Source organism: Caretta caretta, chromosome 18 (assembly GCF_965140235.1).
Source record: "Caretta caretta isolate rCarCar2 chromosome 18, rCarCar1.hap1, whole genome shotgun sequence".
Classification (NCBI taxonomy): Eukaryota; Metazoa; Chordata; order Testudines; family Cheloniidae; genus Caretta; species Caretta caretta.
The window spans coordinates 4,235,062-4,251,168 of NC_134223.1; the positions used below are offsets into that span (position 1 = coordinate 4,235,062).

The 16,107-nt window shown below is 50.7% G+C and overlaps 1 protein-coding gene across 7 annotated transcripts in view; it reads left to right on the forward strand.

The window, feature by feature from the left end:
• ZBTB40 (zinc finger and BTB domain containing 40) overlaps positions 1 to 10,619 on the forward strand; it is a 72,885-nt gene extending 62,266 nt beyond the window's left edge. For 5 of the 7 annotated variants that reach the window (XM_075121225.1, XM_048824890.2, XM_048824894.2 and 2 more), the window contains 5 exons: positions 16 to 230; positions 1,013 to 1,175; positions 1,818 to 1,904; positions 5,091 to 5,317; positions 8,593 to 10,619. In XM_075121225.1, the coding sequence (XP_074977326.1) occupies positions 16 to 230; positions 1,013 to 1,175; positions 1,818 to 1,904; positions 5,091 to 5,317; positions 8,593 to 8,787 (887 nt within the window). In that variant the 3' untranslated portion in view covers positions 8,788 to 10,619. The remainder of the gene's footprint in view (positions 1 to 15; positions 231 to 1,012; positions 1,176 to 1,817; positions 1,905 to 5,090; positions 5,318 to 8,592) is intronic. The other 2 variants (XM_075121226.1, XM_075121228.1) reach the window with 2 other exon arrangements.
• Positions 10,620 to 16,107: the final 5,488 nt, after the last annotated feature.

A 16,107-nucleotide genomic window follows, 5' to 3' on the forward strand; every position in this document is an offset into this window, starting at 1 on the left:
TCTTTGTGGGAGCAGATATTGAGGATCCGTATGATTGTAAGAAATGTCGGATGAGCTTCCCCACCCTGCAGGAGCATCGCAAGCACATTCATGAGGCCCACTCCAGGGAGTACCATCCCTGCACTACCTGTGGGAAAGTCTTCAGTGCTCCATCCCTCCTGGAGCGCCACATGGTGACCCATGTTGGAGGGAAGCCATTCAGCTGTGAGATTTGTGACAAAGCCTATCAGGTGGGCTGGGCTCAGTGCACATGTTACCCCAACATCCCAAGTACCCTAATGCACGTGTTATCCCACCCCTCCAGCATACCCCATTGCATGTTGCTTTTCAGAGAAACCACTCACTGACAGTGTGCAATTAGACACTCACACAGGGCAATGCCTCCATTGCAAAAGGAACAAGACGACTCGTTGTTCAGAGCAGGGGTAGTCTTGTGACCAGTAGAAAGAAGGGAGGCGTACAAACAAGGACAATAGAAATCTGTAGGCTCTGAAAATGTGCCAGTTGCAAAGATCTAGATAAATTCCTGCCCTGGACTCCCCAGAATCTGAGCTTTGGCTTCAATATAAAGTTTCTAGCCTTCTTGGCTGCTAAGATCCGTTAGAATAGAATTCCCCATTTTGCAAATGGCTCCCTAGTGAAGCAGCAGGTATGAAAATTTAGCGCCAAATGGGCCTGTAGTGAGGAGGATGGGAGAGAACGAGTCGTGCTGGGCTTTTCAGAGGCTGTGGGATGAATTTTGTTAGTAGAGCTCACATGCTTTCTAAGCCCCACTCAGGATGCTGTACTGCTGATGTAAATGAGTTACAGTAACACAAGCAAAGTATCAACTGTGCTGAGTGGCACAGGGTGGGTTGGGATCAGATCAGATGAGCAGTACAGTTTGCTGTGTCTCTTCCCACGGCGCACAGCTGCTGTATCCATGTGGCCTTATGACCACAGCCTGTTGCTGTCACATTACCCTGTGGGACAGCTTTGCCATCGTAACATGGTTTGCTTTCTATCTTTACAGCAATTGTCAGGGTTATGGTATCACAACCGGACCCATCACCCTGATGTCTTTGCAGCTCAGAATCACCGCTCTTCCAAGTTCTCCTCACTGCAGTGCAGCTCCTGTGACAAAACCTTCTCCAGCACTGCTGCTCACAAGAAGCACGTCAAGGCAGAACATGCAGGTAAGAATCCAGCACTGTGGGCTCTGGGGAGCCAGTGCTGTGCAGTTCGAAGTGAGCTGCATAAACAGCCCTAACCTGGCAGGATTGTGCACAGCCGTCTCCTGAGACGGCACTAAAATTCACTATATCCCATCAAACCAGTCTCCTCCAGTGAGTCCCCTCTCTAGGACTGTCTACACTATAATTAAACACCCGCAGCTGGCCCGTGTTAGGTAATTCAGCCTTGCAGGGCTCGGGTTACGGGACTGTTTAATTGCAGGGTAGACATTCGGGCTTGGGCTGGAGCTAGGGCCTCATGAGCAGGGAGGGTCCCAGAGCCTGGGCTCCAGATCAGGTCTGGACATCTACACCACAGTTAAACAGCTCCACAGCCCGAGCCCAAGTCAGCTGACACAGGCAAGCCGTGGATGTTTAATTGCAGTGTAGACATACCCTCTGTGTGATTTAACTCATTCTGTAACAACTTCCCTTTGCTAAGTCATCTCTCCTAAGATGCTTCTTGTTACTGTAGTGAGATGGGCTCTTGCTGCCATGGCCCCTTGAGAAATGGCGTCTGTCTAGGTCGGGAGCCCTGGTCCACAGTGACTGTCTGATCTGGAAGGAACTTTGAGCCCACACCTCTCCCCATGCTCTTCTTTTCAGATGTGAAGTTCCATGAGTGTGAGAAGTGTAATGAGCTTTTCCCCACGCTGGCTCTGCTGCAGGTCCATGTCAAGTGCAGGCACTCAGGTCTTTTTTTATTGTTATTTGTATTCCCATAGCACCTAGGGAACCTGTGTCATGGACCAGGCCCCCATTGTGCTAGGTACTGTACAAACCCAGAACAAATAGCCCTTGCCCCAGAGCGCTTGCAATCTAAATATAAGACAACAGATGGCTACTGAACAGAAGGGGGAGTACAAGGAAACAGTCAGACACTACTGGTCAGCACCAGCGGACTCAGCTCACCAGCAGCCTAACTGTTGTCAAGTGTTTTGTAGGCATCATGGCAAAGGAGAGTTTGAAGGAGGGATGTGAAGAAGGCTAATGAAGTGGCTTTGTTGGTGTTTATGGGGAGCGCCTCCCAGACATGAGGGGCAGTGTAGGAGAAAGCACAAAGGTTCTTGTTTGAAAATTTAACAAGTGGGTGATGGAGGCTGGCATCACGAGCCAATTAGAGGTGGGAGTCAACATCTCAATAGTGAATGAGAGATGATAGGTAGAGTGGGGATAGGCTGTGAAGGGTCTCGAAAGTGAATACAAATAGCTTATGTATGGTACGCTAGAGAAGAGGGAGCCCGTGGAGGGACGCAAAAGGCAGGGGGGATGTCATGGTCCGTGCAGCGAGCTAAGAGAATGATCCTTGCAGCAGCATTCTGAATGGATATGAGTGAGGCAAGGTTGCCTTTGTCAAGGCCCAAGAGAGAAGCATCTTGCAGTAATCAAGACATGAGATGAGAGCCCGGAGGAGAGATGTAGCTGTGTGGATGGATAGGAAAGGCCGTATCTTAAGGATGTGATGGAAGAAGAATCTGCAAGATTTAGACATAGCTTGGATGTGAGGCCCTAGAGTGCATTCCAAGTCACAGATGATGCCCAAGTTATGGGCCTGTGTGACAAGCTTGGTTGGATAGTTGTCCACAGTAATCAAGAAAGGAGGTAGGGGAAAGGTTTGGAGGGCTGGGGAGATTAAGAGCTCTGTTTGAGCCTCAGTTAATGGCTAAACATCCATAAGGGGATGTAAGAGAGGCAGGTCAAGATTTTAGTTAGGACAGAAGGAGACCGGTCTGGAGTAGCGAAGTAGATCTGTGAGCCCTCAACATAGAGATGGTAGTTGAATTTGTGTTTGCAGATGAGATTATCACAGATGAGTTGTAAAGGGAGAGGAGAAGGGGATAAAGACAGAGCCTTGTGATAGCACCACAAGACAGCTGGGGTGGGGTATGAGGAGGATCCTCCTAGGACATGCTGAAGGAGGAATTAGAGAAGTACAAGGAGAACCAGGAGAGGACAGTCAGGGAAGCCAAGGGAGAAGATGATTTCAAGAAGAATAGCATGGTCAGTGGTGTCAAAGGTGACTGGCAGGTCAGGGAGGATGAGGATAGAGGACTGGTTCTGAGATTTGGCTAAAAGGGGGACACTGGAGACTTTGATGAGAGCAGTTTCAGTAGAGCTGAAGGGGAGGAAGCTACTGTGGAGAGGTTCTGGAATGGAGTTCCACTTTTCCAGTTCCATACAGTGATTGTAGAGAGTAAGGAGGGAGATGGGGCAATAGTTTGTGAGGTAGGTGGGGTCAAGGGTGTGTTTTTAAGATGGGAGAAACTAAAGCATGTTTGTCTTGTGAGGGGAATGAGAGAGGAGAATGAGAGTTTAAGGAGAAGAATAAGGGAGGGTGTGAGGGAGATCAGGAAATGGGATGGATTCAGTGGGGCAAGTCAAGGGGTTGGAGGAGGAGAGCAGATGAGAAACTTCTGTGTCTGTGAGCAGAGGAGGAGAATGTTGTAGGTGGGGAGGCGGGAAGGGAAGGCAAGCTGAGGGGAGGGGGAAGGTCACTGTCATATTTTGTCAATTTTCTCATGGAAGAAATCAGCAAGTTCCCATGTAGAAACAGAAGTGGAAGCAGGACAAGGAGGGAGGAATGAGTCAAAGGTGACAGAAAACGCGGCTGGGATAGAGGACATGGTGTTCAGTTAGGTTGGAGAAGGAATGTGTTTAGCTAGGAAGATGGCAGAATTGACGGAGGAGAGAACAAATATGTAGTGGAGGAAGTCACTTTGGTTCCAGGAATTTGGCCCAAGACACGCTGGAGCAGAAGTGGAGGAAGCAGATGTTGGGGGTGAGCTGGGGCTGAGCGTTGTGAAGGCAGATCTTGCAATGGTCTTTTTAAATCAAAATTGGAAGTTTTTTCTAAGTGATCTGCTCTAGTTCAAACAGGAATTAATTCAGGGCAGTCCTATGGCCCGTGTTGTGCAGGAGGTCAGACTATCTGATCACAGTGGTCCCTTCTGGCCCTATGTTCTATGAATGTATGAGTTGAGATTGGAGAGGAAGGCTGGTGGATCATAGATGACAGCAGCGTGGCAGGGGAGAGGAGAGAAGGGTCAGATGCAGGACTGCTCAAATGAGGAGAAGGAGTGAGGAGGGAGAGGTTGGCAGCAGTAGTAATGGGAGAGAAGAAGCCCAACAGCCCCACCACAGTCTGATACAGGGCAAGGAGTATGAGAGAAAGAGGGCAGCTGTAGAGGCAGTATCAAGTTGAAGGGATCCAGGTCTGTGTGAGAGCCAGGAGCTGGAGAGAGCGAGGTAAAAAGAGGTCGTGGATGGCTGAGATCTTGGTGGAGATGGAGTGGGTGTTCCAGAGACAGCAAGAGAAGGGGGAAGGCGAGAGATGGGTATGAGGGGTGGAGGTGGTGGCAGGGATGGGGTTGGCAGGTAGAGAGGTTGGGGGATGGAGGGAGGGCCAAGTTTGGGGCAAATATCTCCCGAGGTGAGAAGGGGAGTGTGGATATAGGATCTGGATTTGAACTGGTGGAAGGAGATGGGAAGAGAAGGCGGGAGCTGGTGGGAGCTGTAGAGGGGTGAGGGTAACAGGAAGAGGCAATTGAATCAATGCAGGGAAGAGGGGGATGGAGGCTGTGATGCAGAAGGGGGGTGGAGAGAGCTATGGGTGAGAGGCAGATGGGCAAGATAAAACCAAACCCCCACAACAATCCATGCCATACTGCATCACAAAGTGCGGGCAGGATCCCTCACCATCGTATTCAGTGTCCCACCCCTGCACACACTACTGTGCGGCTCATTGCAGAGCCTCTCACACACTGCTCCTCATTGTCTCCAGCATCACACTCCTTCCTCCCATGCCTACCCCAGCCCTGGCTCTCTGCTCCTCCAGTATGTTCCACTCAGAGTGATGCTTTCTCCATGTCTCTTACACAGGGACCCAGCCATTTCGCTGCTTGTACTGCATGGCCTCCTTCCGCTTCCCGGGGGCCCTGCAGCACCATATCACCACGGAGCACTTTAAGCAGACAGAGAGCACCTTCACTTGTGGGCTGTGTGGGGAGCTTTTCACTACTCGGGAGCAGCTGCAGAGTCATTACAGCGCTGCGCACCCAAAGGTGACGTTCATGGAATGCCAGGCCACCACTGCCCAGCTTGTGCAGGTAACTGATTCCTCCAGTCACTGGCAGTCACCATGAGTGCCAGGCACACCTCATGTAGGGGAGGCTGGAATAAGCTCCCAAAGTTGAAATGCCTCTGTTGATAGAATCATAGAATATCAGGGTTGGAAGGGACCTCGGGAGGTCATCTAGTCCAACCCCCTGCTCAAAGCAGGATCAATCCCCAACTAAATCATCCCAGCCAGGGCTTTGTCAAGCCTGACCTTAAAAATATCTAAGGAAGGAGATTCCACCACCTCCCTAGATAACGCATTCCAGTGTTTCACCATCCTTCTAGTGAAAAAGTTTTTCCCAATATCCAACCTAAACCTCCCCCACTGCAACTTGAGACCATTACTCCTTGTTCTGTCATCTGCTACCACTGAGAACAGTCTAGATCCATCCTCTTTGGAACCCCCTTTCAGGTAGTTGAAAGCAGCTATCAAATCCCCCCTCATTCTTCTCTTCCGCAGACTAAACAATCCCAGTTCCCTCAGCCTCTCCTCAGAAGTCATGTGTTCCAGTCCCCTAATCATTTTTGTTGTCCTCCGCTGGACTCTTTCCAATTTTTCCACATCCTTCTTGTAGTGTGGGACCCAAAACTGGACACAGTACTCCAGATGTAGCCTCACCAATGTCGAATACAGGGGAACGATCACGTCCCTCAATCTGCTGGCAATGCCCCTACATATACATCCCAAAATGCCATTGGCCTTCTTGGCAACAAGGGCGCACTGTTGACTCATATCCAGCTTCTCATCCACTGTCACCCCTAGGTCCTTTTCTGCAGAACAGCTGCCGAGCCATTCGGTCCTTAGTTTGTAGCGGTGCATGGGATTCTTCCATCCTAAGTGCAGGACTCTGCGCTTGTCCTTGTTGAACCTCATCAGATTTCCTTTGGCCCAATCCCCCAATTTGTCTAGGGCCCTCTGTATCCTATCCCTACCCGCCAGCGTATCTACCTCTCCTCCCAGTTTAGGGTCATCTGAAAACTTGCTGAGAGTGCAATCCACACCATCCTCCAGATCATTTATGAAGATATTGAACAAAACCAGCCCCAGGACCGACCCCTGGGGCACTCCACTTGATACTGGCTGCCAACTAGACATGGAGCCATTGATCACTACCCGTTGAGCCTGACAATCTAGCCAGCTTTCTATCCACCTTATAGTGCATTCATCCAGCCCATACTTCTTTAACTTGCTGGTAAGAATACTGTGGGAGACCGTGTCAAAAGCTTTGCTAAAGTCAAGGAACAACATGTCCACCTCTTTTCCCTCATCCACAGAGCCAATTATCTCGTCATAGAAGGCAATTAGATTAGTCAGGCATGACTTGCCCTTGGTGAATCCATGCTGACTGTTCCTGATGACTTTCCTCTCCTCTAAGTGCTTCAGGATTGATTCCTTGAGGACCTGCTCCATGATTTTTCCAGGGATTGAGGTGAGGCTGACTGGCTTGTAGTTCCCAGGATCCTCCTCCTTCCCTTTTTTAAAGATGGGCACTACATTAGCCTTTTTCCAGTCGTCCGGGACTTCCCCCGATCGCCATGAGTTTTCAAAGGTAATGGCCAATGGCTCTGCAATCACATCCGCCAACTCCCTCAGCACCCTCGGATGCAGCGCATCCAGCCCCATGGACTTGTGCTCGTCCAGCTTTTCTAAATAGTCCCGAACCACTTCTTTCTCCACAGAGGGCTGGTCACCTACTCCCCATGCTGTGTTGCCCAGCGCAGCAGTCTGGGAGCTGACCTTGTTCATGAAGACAGAGGCAAAAAAAGCATTGAATACATTAGCTTTTTCCACATCCTCTGTCACTAGGTTGCCTCCCTCATTCAGTAAGGGGCCCACACTTTCCTTGACTTTCTTCTTGTTGCTAACATACCTGAAGAAACCCTTCTTGTTACTCTTGACATCTCTTACTAGCTGCAACTTCAGGTGTGATTTGGCCTTCCTAATTTCACTCCTGCATCCCCGAGCAATATCTTTATACTCTTCCCTGGTCACTTGTCCAATCTTCCACTTCTTGTAATCTTTTTCTGTGTTCAAGATCAGCAAGGATTTCACTGTTAAGCCAAGCTGGTCGCCTGCCATATTTACTATTCTTTTGACACATCGGGATGGTTTGTCCCTGTAACCTCAATATGGCTTCTTTAAAATACAGCCAGCTCTCCTGGACTCCTTTCCCCCTCCTGTTATTCTCCCAGGGGATCCTGCCCATCAGTTCCCTGAGGGAGTCAAAGTCTGCTTTTCTGAAGTCCAGGGTCCGTATTCTGCTGCTCTCCTTTCTTCCCTGTGTCAGGATCCTGAACTCGACCATCTCCTGGTCACTGCCTCCCAGGTTCCCATCCACTTCAGCTTCCCCTACTAAGGGTTGAGGGGTCCATCCCTTTCCTTCCTCCCCTGCCTCCTCCCAGCCCCATTATTCTCTGCATTGGTGGGCATCCCCAGCTCCCCTACTTCCACTCCTGCTCCACAGCTCCCCCGCAAAAAAGCGTGACTCCAGTGAGCCCCATGTCTGATAGGTCCTTAGGCTGCTTGGAGCTCCCTGGGCTCTGGTATGCAAAACACAGGGGTGTGACTGGTTTGGTGGGGAGGAAGGAGGGAGCCCTGTCAGTATGTTAATACTTTAACATCAGTCAGGGTTTGGGTAAACAGGAAGTGCTGAGGCTTTGTTCAAACTGAATTGGTTCCCCATCATGAACAGCCCTTTACCTCCACGCTTTCCATTCCACAGACCCAGACTCCCATTCTCACCCATGCTCTCGGGGAACTCAGACAGAGGTGTTGGCGAGATGTGTGGAGCAGACTGATTACTCAAAGGAAGAGTCTGTTGGAATCCAGATGACATTCCCCATTAGATTATAACTATTTTGTAGAAGGCCAAATTAGGCCTGGAACCCCATACTGTCCCTTTAATATTGACGCTATCAGTAGAGAATAACTCTTTGGATGTGGGAGCCCGGTGTGTGAGATTCCCTGGGATGGTGTTCCACTCGTGTGTTATCATAGAATCTTTATGATCCAAGACTGCATATGGTGCTAAATTATAGCAGCTTTGTGAAGAGAAATATTAAAATTGCTTGCCTGACTTCTCTTTTGCATCACTGGTGCGTGCAGCTTGGAGTTTCCCATTAGGCTCATGCGTATTGTAATTGCAGTCCTCTGGCGTGAAAGTAAATGTTATCATTAGAGCTTGGGCTGAGAATGAATGATGCAGACGTTGGAGCAATTTAGAGGAAAGCATGCTCTAAGTGTCTCCTTGACTCTCTCATTCAGGTGATTCAGACATCGGAGCAAGGAGAAGCAGCTGAGCAGATGATCACCTTGGACGAAGCCCAGCTTGCTGACTCCCAACTCTTTGTGACATTGCCAGATCCCCAAACTAACCAAGCTGGCTCGGAGCTGGTGGCAGTGACTATGGAGGACTTGTTTGATGACAAAGTAACTCTGATTTGTGAAGAGGCTAAGTGAGGCATGGCTGAGAGCACTTGGAGGGGAAACCACCAAGCTGGCTTATCGGCTGTACGTACCGAGGTGTGCTGCTCTGGCAGTGAAATTCTGGTTTTTTGCAGCAAAAAACTGGGATATATGAGACTGGCAAAAGAAGTGACACACACTGCAGGCCCAGCACATGTGAGAATGTGAGAGATTGGCAGTACTCACCCTGCTTGGAAGTCATGGATCCAGGATGGCGTCCTTCCCTAGCAGGGGCGGTGGGCAGCAGCTTTTGGTTCTGAGGGAGCGGGCCACATGTCCCTTCCAGCCCAGGTTTGAGTAATAGGAAAAGAGAGATGGAGCACAGCTAAGCAAAGGCTCTGCACAAGCATGTGTGGGGCTTGTGTGGGGAGCAGAAGAGGGAGATGGAGGGAATTTCATTCAGTCATAGAAAGAGTTAGGGGCTGCCCGTTCAATAATCAAGAACCAGACTAAGCGCTGCTCTCAGCTATGTTGGGGTGCTGGTGACAGATGCTTATGGAGAAATCAGAGAGTATAAAGGCTGTACATGGACACACACGATATTTGCGAGAGCATAGATCTGTGTGGATAAGGCAGCTTCTGGTACACTGCTTCATTTCTTCTCTTGCCCCCTCTCACATGCTACACTGCTCAGGCCTCTGATGTGTCTACACTGCATTTTAAACCCCTGGCAGCAAGTCTTAGAGCCTGGGTCTACAGGCTCAAGGTCACAGGGTTCACTCTACAGCACTAAGAACAACCATGTACATGACTGGGCTTGAGCTCTGACGCCCAGACATACCCATAGAAAATTTGGCTGCAGCTGGGCCCTCCCCTTGGATCTCTGCTCAAGCTGAAGTTTCAGGGGCATTGCCCTAAGTGTCTGTCTTAACCTGACAAAGGGAAATCCAAAGCTTAGTCATGGGAATGAAAATAAGGTGTCTGGGGCTGGCAGCTGTAGGGTCTCAGGATCAAGCACGTGGGACAAACCATTGTGCACAGTTACAGGATGTTGGGTTACCTCTCTCAGCAGATGTAGCATATCTAATTAGCTGTCTGTTATTCAGAAAGTGGCTGCTAAGCAGGTGGGAATGGCCCAGCCTCATTCTCTCCTTTAGTCAGGACCGTTAAGCACCAATCTTGCTAACTTGGGGACTACTTGGAGCCTTGTAGGATTTCAGCAAGTGGCCCTTGCCTTTCTCAGGCCGAGTCCTCCTGGGAAAGCTGGCTGTCCATCCATCCCACATCTTGCATCCCCCTCAGCACTGCACAACTTTTAAAATGGTATACAGGAAGCTCTAACCCAAAGTCAAAAAACACTAGCCTCCAATAGCCCCTAATATCTGCAGCTGGCTCCGTTAACCTGTCTCCAGCAAGGGTTAGCAATGCCTTGTGTAGGCAGAGCCTAATCCTGGCCAAATCACTTCCAAGGCTATCAGAACAGTTCATGCCCTACACTAAGTAGTAGGGTCAGACCCACAGCTGGACAGCTACAGCTTGTAGCCTCTTTGTAAGATGACAAAGCCGCAAGATCTCCCTGCCTCCTCTAGTGCAGCTGAAGCTGCAGTGTTTGAAGAGAGAAGCAGCTAATCTGAGTGCTGTGGCCCATCATTTCTCAGGCGTTTAATACTATTACCGATGAATTGGCGCTCATGCAAATATTTCTCTTCGAGCACATAATGGTTGCCAGAATTGTACACAGCCATTCCCCTGCAGCACACAATACATGGCTTTGTGAAACGCTTTCAGATACCTTGCATAAAGCTCGCTGTCTGTGCCAGCACAATGCAAAACCTTCATTGCTGTGTAATGGCCCCTTTAAGAATAAATTTCACAAAGCATTCTTATCTGCAGTTTCCTAAAATATAATCTGATAATTAATGGTTTGCTGAACCCATTACGAAGTGCGAGTAGATGGATGCGGGGTTCCTGCAGCTCAGAGGGAAGTAGTAGCATTTATCTTCCTTTTCCTCATGCCAGAAGGTTGAACTCTGCCACTGCACCATTTACATGCTGAACAGTGATCCTCATGGGCCGAGCCCCCACAGTGAGCTATACCCATGTAATCATACTGCCCAGAGCCACACAAGAGCAGAAGATGAACAGACCCTGGCTTTTCAACAGCATCCTGTGCTGGTTCCTTGCAACCACTAGCCTGAGACTGTTGTTAAATAGTCCAAGCTTTCCTTGCCAATCACCTTGCTTGATGCCCCTATTTCAACTTGAAGGATGTGAGCAAATGGCCAAGGTGCCATTTTCCTTGCTGAGAGCAAAGGCCCAGAGAAGCAGACATTCTGCAGCATGAGTTTGTGGGTGACGGATGATGATGTCGCTGAAATGCTGCACAGTGTGTAGTGATGTGCTCCTACCTCTGAATCTCTCCCTCAGGCACGCACATGCTCAGGCTGTCTGTCCCTGGGGATTTTAAGTCAGAAGCAAATCGAAGACCCTTAAATTAACCTTGAATCCAAGCAAATCGAAGACACTTAAATTAACCCTGAATCCAAGAATGGCCAGGAGATGGTGCTCAAGGTCTTGGGAGGTCATTGCAGTGGAAAGGCCTCTGCTAACTTTTGCTGAAGCTCTCCTTGGACATTTCCAAACCTTCTCTCGCTGCTGGGCTCTTGGGCCTCTTGAGAATTTGACCTAGCACCCCAAGAGTTAAAGCACCACTCTGTTAACACAGCATGAAACTGGTTTGATGAGGCTTAGGGCCAACCCCCTCTCCCTAGGGAGGGTAAAAATGCTGCTGCTTACTGCTAGCAGCAATGAAATGGTCCAGGAACAATTCCTCCTTCGAACAAGAACAGTGAAGAAAATAGCATTGATACTTATCATATCTAAATATAATCGTCTTTCCTTTGCAGGATGCTCATGAAATTGGGAGTAGGGAGGTGGGAGGGGGTGCGGGCTCTGGGGTGGGGTCAGAAATGAGTGCAGGGTGTGGGAGGGGGCTCCAGGTTGGAGTGTGGGGGCGGATGAGGGCTCGGGTGGGACTGGGGATGAGGGGTTTGAGGTGCAGGAGGGGGCTTCAGGCTGGGACCAAGGGGTTCAGAGGGCAGGAGTGGGATCAGGGATGGGGCAGGCTGATGGGGGAGGGCTCTGGCTAGGGGTGGGGCTGAGGATGAGGGGCTTGGGATACAAGCGGGGCTCTGGGCTGGGATCGAGGGGTTCGGAAGGCAGGATTGGGATCAGGGCTGTGGCAGGGGATTGAGGCACGGTGGGGGCTTGAGTGCAGGCTCTGGGCGGCGCTTACTGTAAGCAGCTCCCGGAAGTATGTCCCCCTCCGGCTCCAAGGCGTGGCCAGGCAGCTCTGCACGCTGCCCTGACTGCAGGTACCACCCCTGCAGCTCCCATTGGCCGCAATTCCTGGCCAATAGGCGCTGTGGAGGCGGCGCCTACAGACGGGGCGGCGCGCAGAGCCGCCTGGCCACCCCTCTGTGTACTATGTAGGAGCTGGAGGCTGGGTCATGCCAGCTGCTTACTGAGAGCAGGGCAAGCCCCCGACCCCACTCCCTGGCTGGAGCGCCGGAACAGGGCAAACCCCCCACCCCACTCCCCGGCGGGAGCTGAGTCCGGATTAAATGGTTTGAGTGGCCGGATGTCGCTCGCGGGCCATAGTTTGCCTACCCCTGATCTAGTTAGTAGTACCCTTCATGTTAGAGAAGTGTTCGTTGTAGTAGTTTGTTTCCCTCGGTGGTGTCCTCACTGGGGTTTAAACATAGGTCTGTCATGTGGGAGAGCAATCCCCACACACGATGCTTGCTCAATCTCAGCAAGGCCCACATCAAAGAGCATTGTACGTGTGATGAGTCCCCCCCGTCGTCTTCCCCCCCCCGGGGTGCAACCTGGAACTGTGATACCACTGAGACCTCTGATTCACCAGCCTGGGTTTCCTCTCACACTGTGTTGCTGTGACAAAGCTGTAGACTGCTCCTGGTCCTACACTTCCACCAGCATTCACACAGGCAGGACTACACCCAGCTGCAGTTACATGTAGGCTCTAGCCATCCACTGCATGAACCAACAATAGAGAGGCTACAGCCAAAATACCCCCCACTTCCCAGCCTAGGACCCCAGAACTGTACTGTCCTGCTCTGGTCAAAAACCCGATCGGTATGAATTTATTACCCAGTTCACTTGTCCCTTGATGTGGAGAGGTCAATGCATACCAGCCCTTGTTAACTGAGCTGAGATTTTCCCAGATACTTCACTCAAAACCACACTGGTTAAGATAAAACAAGTTTACTAACTACAGAAAGACAGATTTTAAGTGATTATAAGTGATAACAAACAGATCAAAGCTGGTTACCTAGGAAATTAAACAAAAATGCAAACTAAGCCTAATATACTAATAGGATTTGAATCAGCAATATCTCACCCTGACTGATGATACAAGCAGTCCACCAAGTTTCCATATACAGGCTAGAAATCCCTTTAACCCAAGACCAGCACTTCCCCCAGTTTAGTCTTTGTTCCTCAGGCATTTCCAGGTGTTCTCTTGTGTGGGGAATGAGGCCCCAAAACATAAACGCTGACTGCATGGGTGCTCCAGGGCTGGAGCACCTACGGGGAAAAATTAGCGGGTGCTCCAAACACACCGGCAGCCAAGCTCCCTCTTCCTCACCTCCTTTCCCCCGCCCCCCGCGAGCATGCCACATCCCCACTCTCTCCCTCGCAGCGCTTCCCACCCCCCTGCCACTTAACAGCTGTTTGGCAGAGCTTAGGACTTTCCGGGAGGGAGGGGAAGGAGCAGGGACGTGGCGCACTCAGGGGAGGAGGTGGAGAAGAGGCAGGGCAGGGGTGGGGATTTGGGGGAAAGGGGTGGGAAGGGGGGCATGGCTGGAGTGGGAAAAGGCGGGGTGGGGCAGGGACTTTGGGGAAAGGTGGAATGGGGGTGGGGTGAGGGCGGTGCAGGGGTGGGAAGAAGCAGGGCAGGGGTGGGGCCAGGTATGGGGGGATGTCGAGCATTCACTGGGCAGAGAGGAAGTTGGCGCCTATGCCCCGAAAAGATGTCACTCCCTATCTTTTATAGTCTCTCCATAGGGCTGGAACCCCTTTGTCCTAAGCCAAGTTCCCAGCCCAGTTTGTGGAAAAATACATGTACCAAAATGGAATTCAGTATCATGTGGTCTGGTTGCATGCTTTGCTGACTCATAGCAGCCATTAATCATAGGCTGGCTGAAGCATTCCCAGATGAGGACAAGCCTTTTCCATAGTCCATTGTCTTTGTTGATGGGCCATTAGCACTGTCTCTAGCTTCTTCTTGTTGTACCTGAAAGGCTAGTTGTGGGTGTTACCCAGAGGAAGCACATTTGAAATACAGATACATAGTCAATATTCATAATTTCAGATACAAAAATGATAGATGCACACATAGGATAATCATAGTCAGCAAATCATAACTTTTCAATAGACACCTCACTTGATACACTTTGTACAAGGTGCATCATAATTGTCATGATCATAACATAATTATACCATTATGAGGAATATGGGATGCAGTGTAACAGTACAATCTGCAGATTGTTTAGATCACCCTTGGGTTCCAAGAGCACTGCCGCCTCACGTTCTGGAGCAGGTGCCTCTCTGAAAAAACAGAGGAGCTATTCCCTGTTGACTGCACTCCACAGCATCTCCCCATTCTCACTCCCCACCCCTCTTCAGGGATCCCTCTCATGAAATACCACTCTTCAAGCATGTCTGTCTTTTGCTGGCTTTTGGAGCGGTGGAGGAGATTCCACTGAAACACCAGGGTCATGGCTTCTACTCCCAGTACTTCCTGATACCCAAATCCAAAGAAGGGGTAAGACACATCCTTGACCTTCGCAGCCTCAACAAATATATCAGGTACATGAGGTTCTGAATGGTCACTCTATCAACTATTTTCCCTATGTTGTCTCAGAATGATTGGTTTGATGCTCTGGACCTTCAAGATGTCCACTTTCATGTGGCAATTTTGCTGAGCCACAGAAAGTTCCTTCAATTTATTGTGACAGAACACCACCTTGAGTACACAGTGCTTCCATCCAGCCTCTCCTCTGCCCCCTGGGTTTTTCCCAAATGTGTGGTCATTGTATCTCAGGAAGAAGGGAATTCACATCTTCCCTTATCTGGAATACTGGTTACTGAGGAGAAGATTCAGAGAAGTTCTTGCTGGTGTCAGCACAACACTGCATTTGTTTAACAGTCTGGGTCTCGTTCTAAACACTGGAAAGTCAACCTTGGCTCTTACTCAAAAAATCGAGGTCACTGGAACCCTGTTATATTCCCTGACATTGAGAGTGTTTCTGCCAACCAACCGTTTTCAGATAACTAGCCATCTTTGCCTCAGTCTGCAATCTCAGTCCTCCATGATAGTTCAGACATGTCTGAGGCTCTTGGACCACATGTCTGCATGTGCATTGGTAGTCCATTTTGCAAAGATGTGCCTTCACCCCCTTCAAATGTGTCTCAGGATGATCTACCATCCTACTCGTCATTCTCTAGACCAGCGTTTCTCAAATGTGGCCTCCAACAGCCACCAGCGGCTGTTTTTGCGGCCACGACCACTTTTCCTGAGCTGTGATTGGGAGACTGGGGGACAAAGCAGCAGCCCCTCCCCTCCCTGTTGCTCCTGGATGCGCCGACTTTGTGTTTGCTGGCGCCGCCAGCATAGAGCGGTGCCTTGCAGCACCTCTGGAGCCACTCGGGGCACAGTGCCAGGGGAGCCTTGGACTCTGCAGGCAGCTGGGAACCCACCTTCCTAGGGGCAGCAGGGCTCGGGCTCCGGCATGGCAGGGCTTCAGGCTTGGGCCCCAGGGCTCCGGCAGCGGTGCTTTGGGCAGTGGCAGATTACTGCATGGGCCGACAGGGCCCGTGCCTAGGGGCCCCGGACAATTTGCTCCTTTCCCTGCCCCGGGCTCCTCCTCACTGCTCCTCCTCTTCCCCCTGAGGCCCTGCCCCCTGGCCTGGCTGGAAGATGGAACCTGTGGTAAGGTGAGCTATTCCCCCTGCCCCCACACAGAGCTGGCTGAGCTGCACACCAGAGCCCCTCTCCCTTTGTCCCCCATGCAGAGCAGAGCTGGCCCGAGGGTCATCCCTCCTCCATGCTGAGCTGAGCTGGCCCTGGCCCCTCCATACCTCTGTGCAGGGCTGGCCTGAGCCACTTGTCCAAGTCTCCCTCCTCTCCCACGCAGGGAGTCCAAAGACCTGCCATCCCGGGGCCAGAGCCTGAGCCCAAGCCCTGCTGCCCTGGTGATCAGTTGCCAAGAGCAAACTGGACAAATGCCCAGTTTTACCAAAAAAGTTGGGACATCTGGGGCCAAAATGGGACATATGGTCACCCTAGGCTGG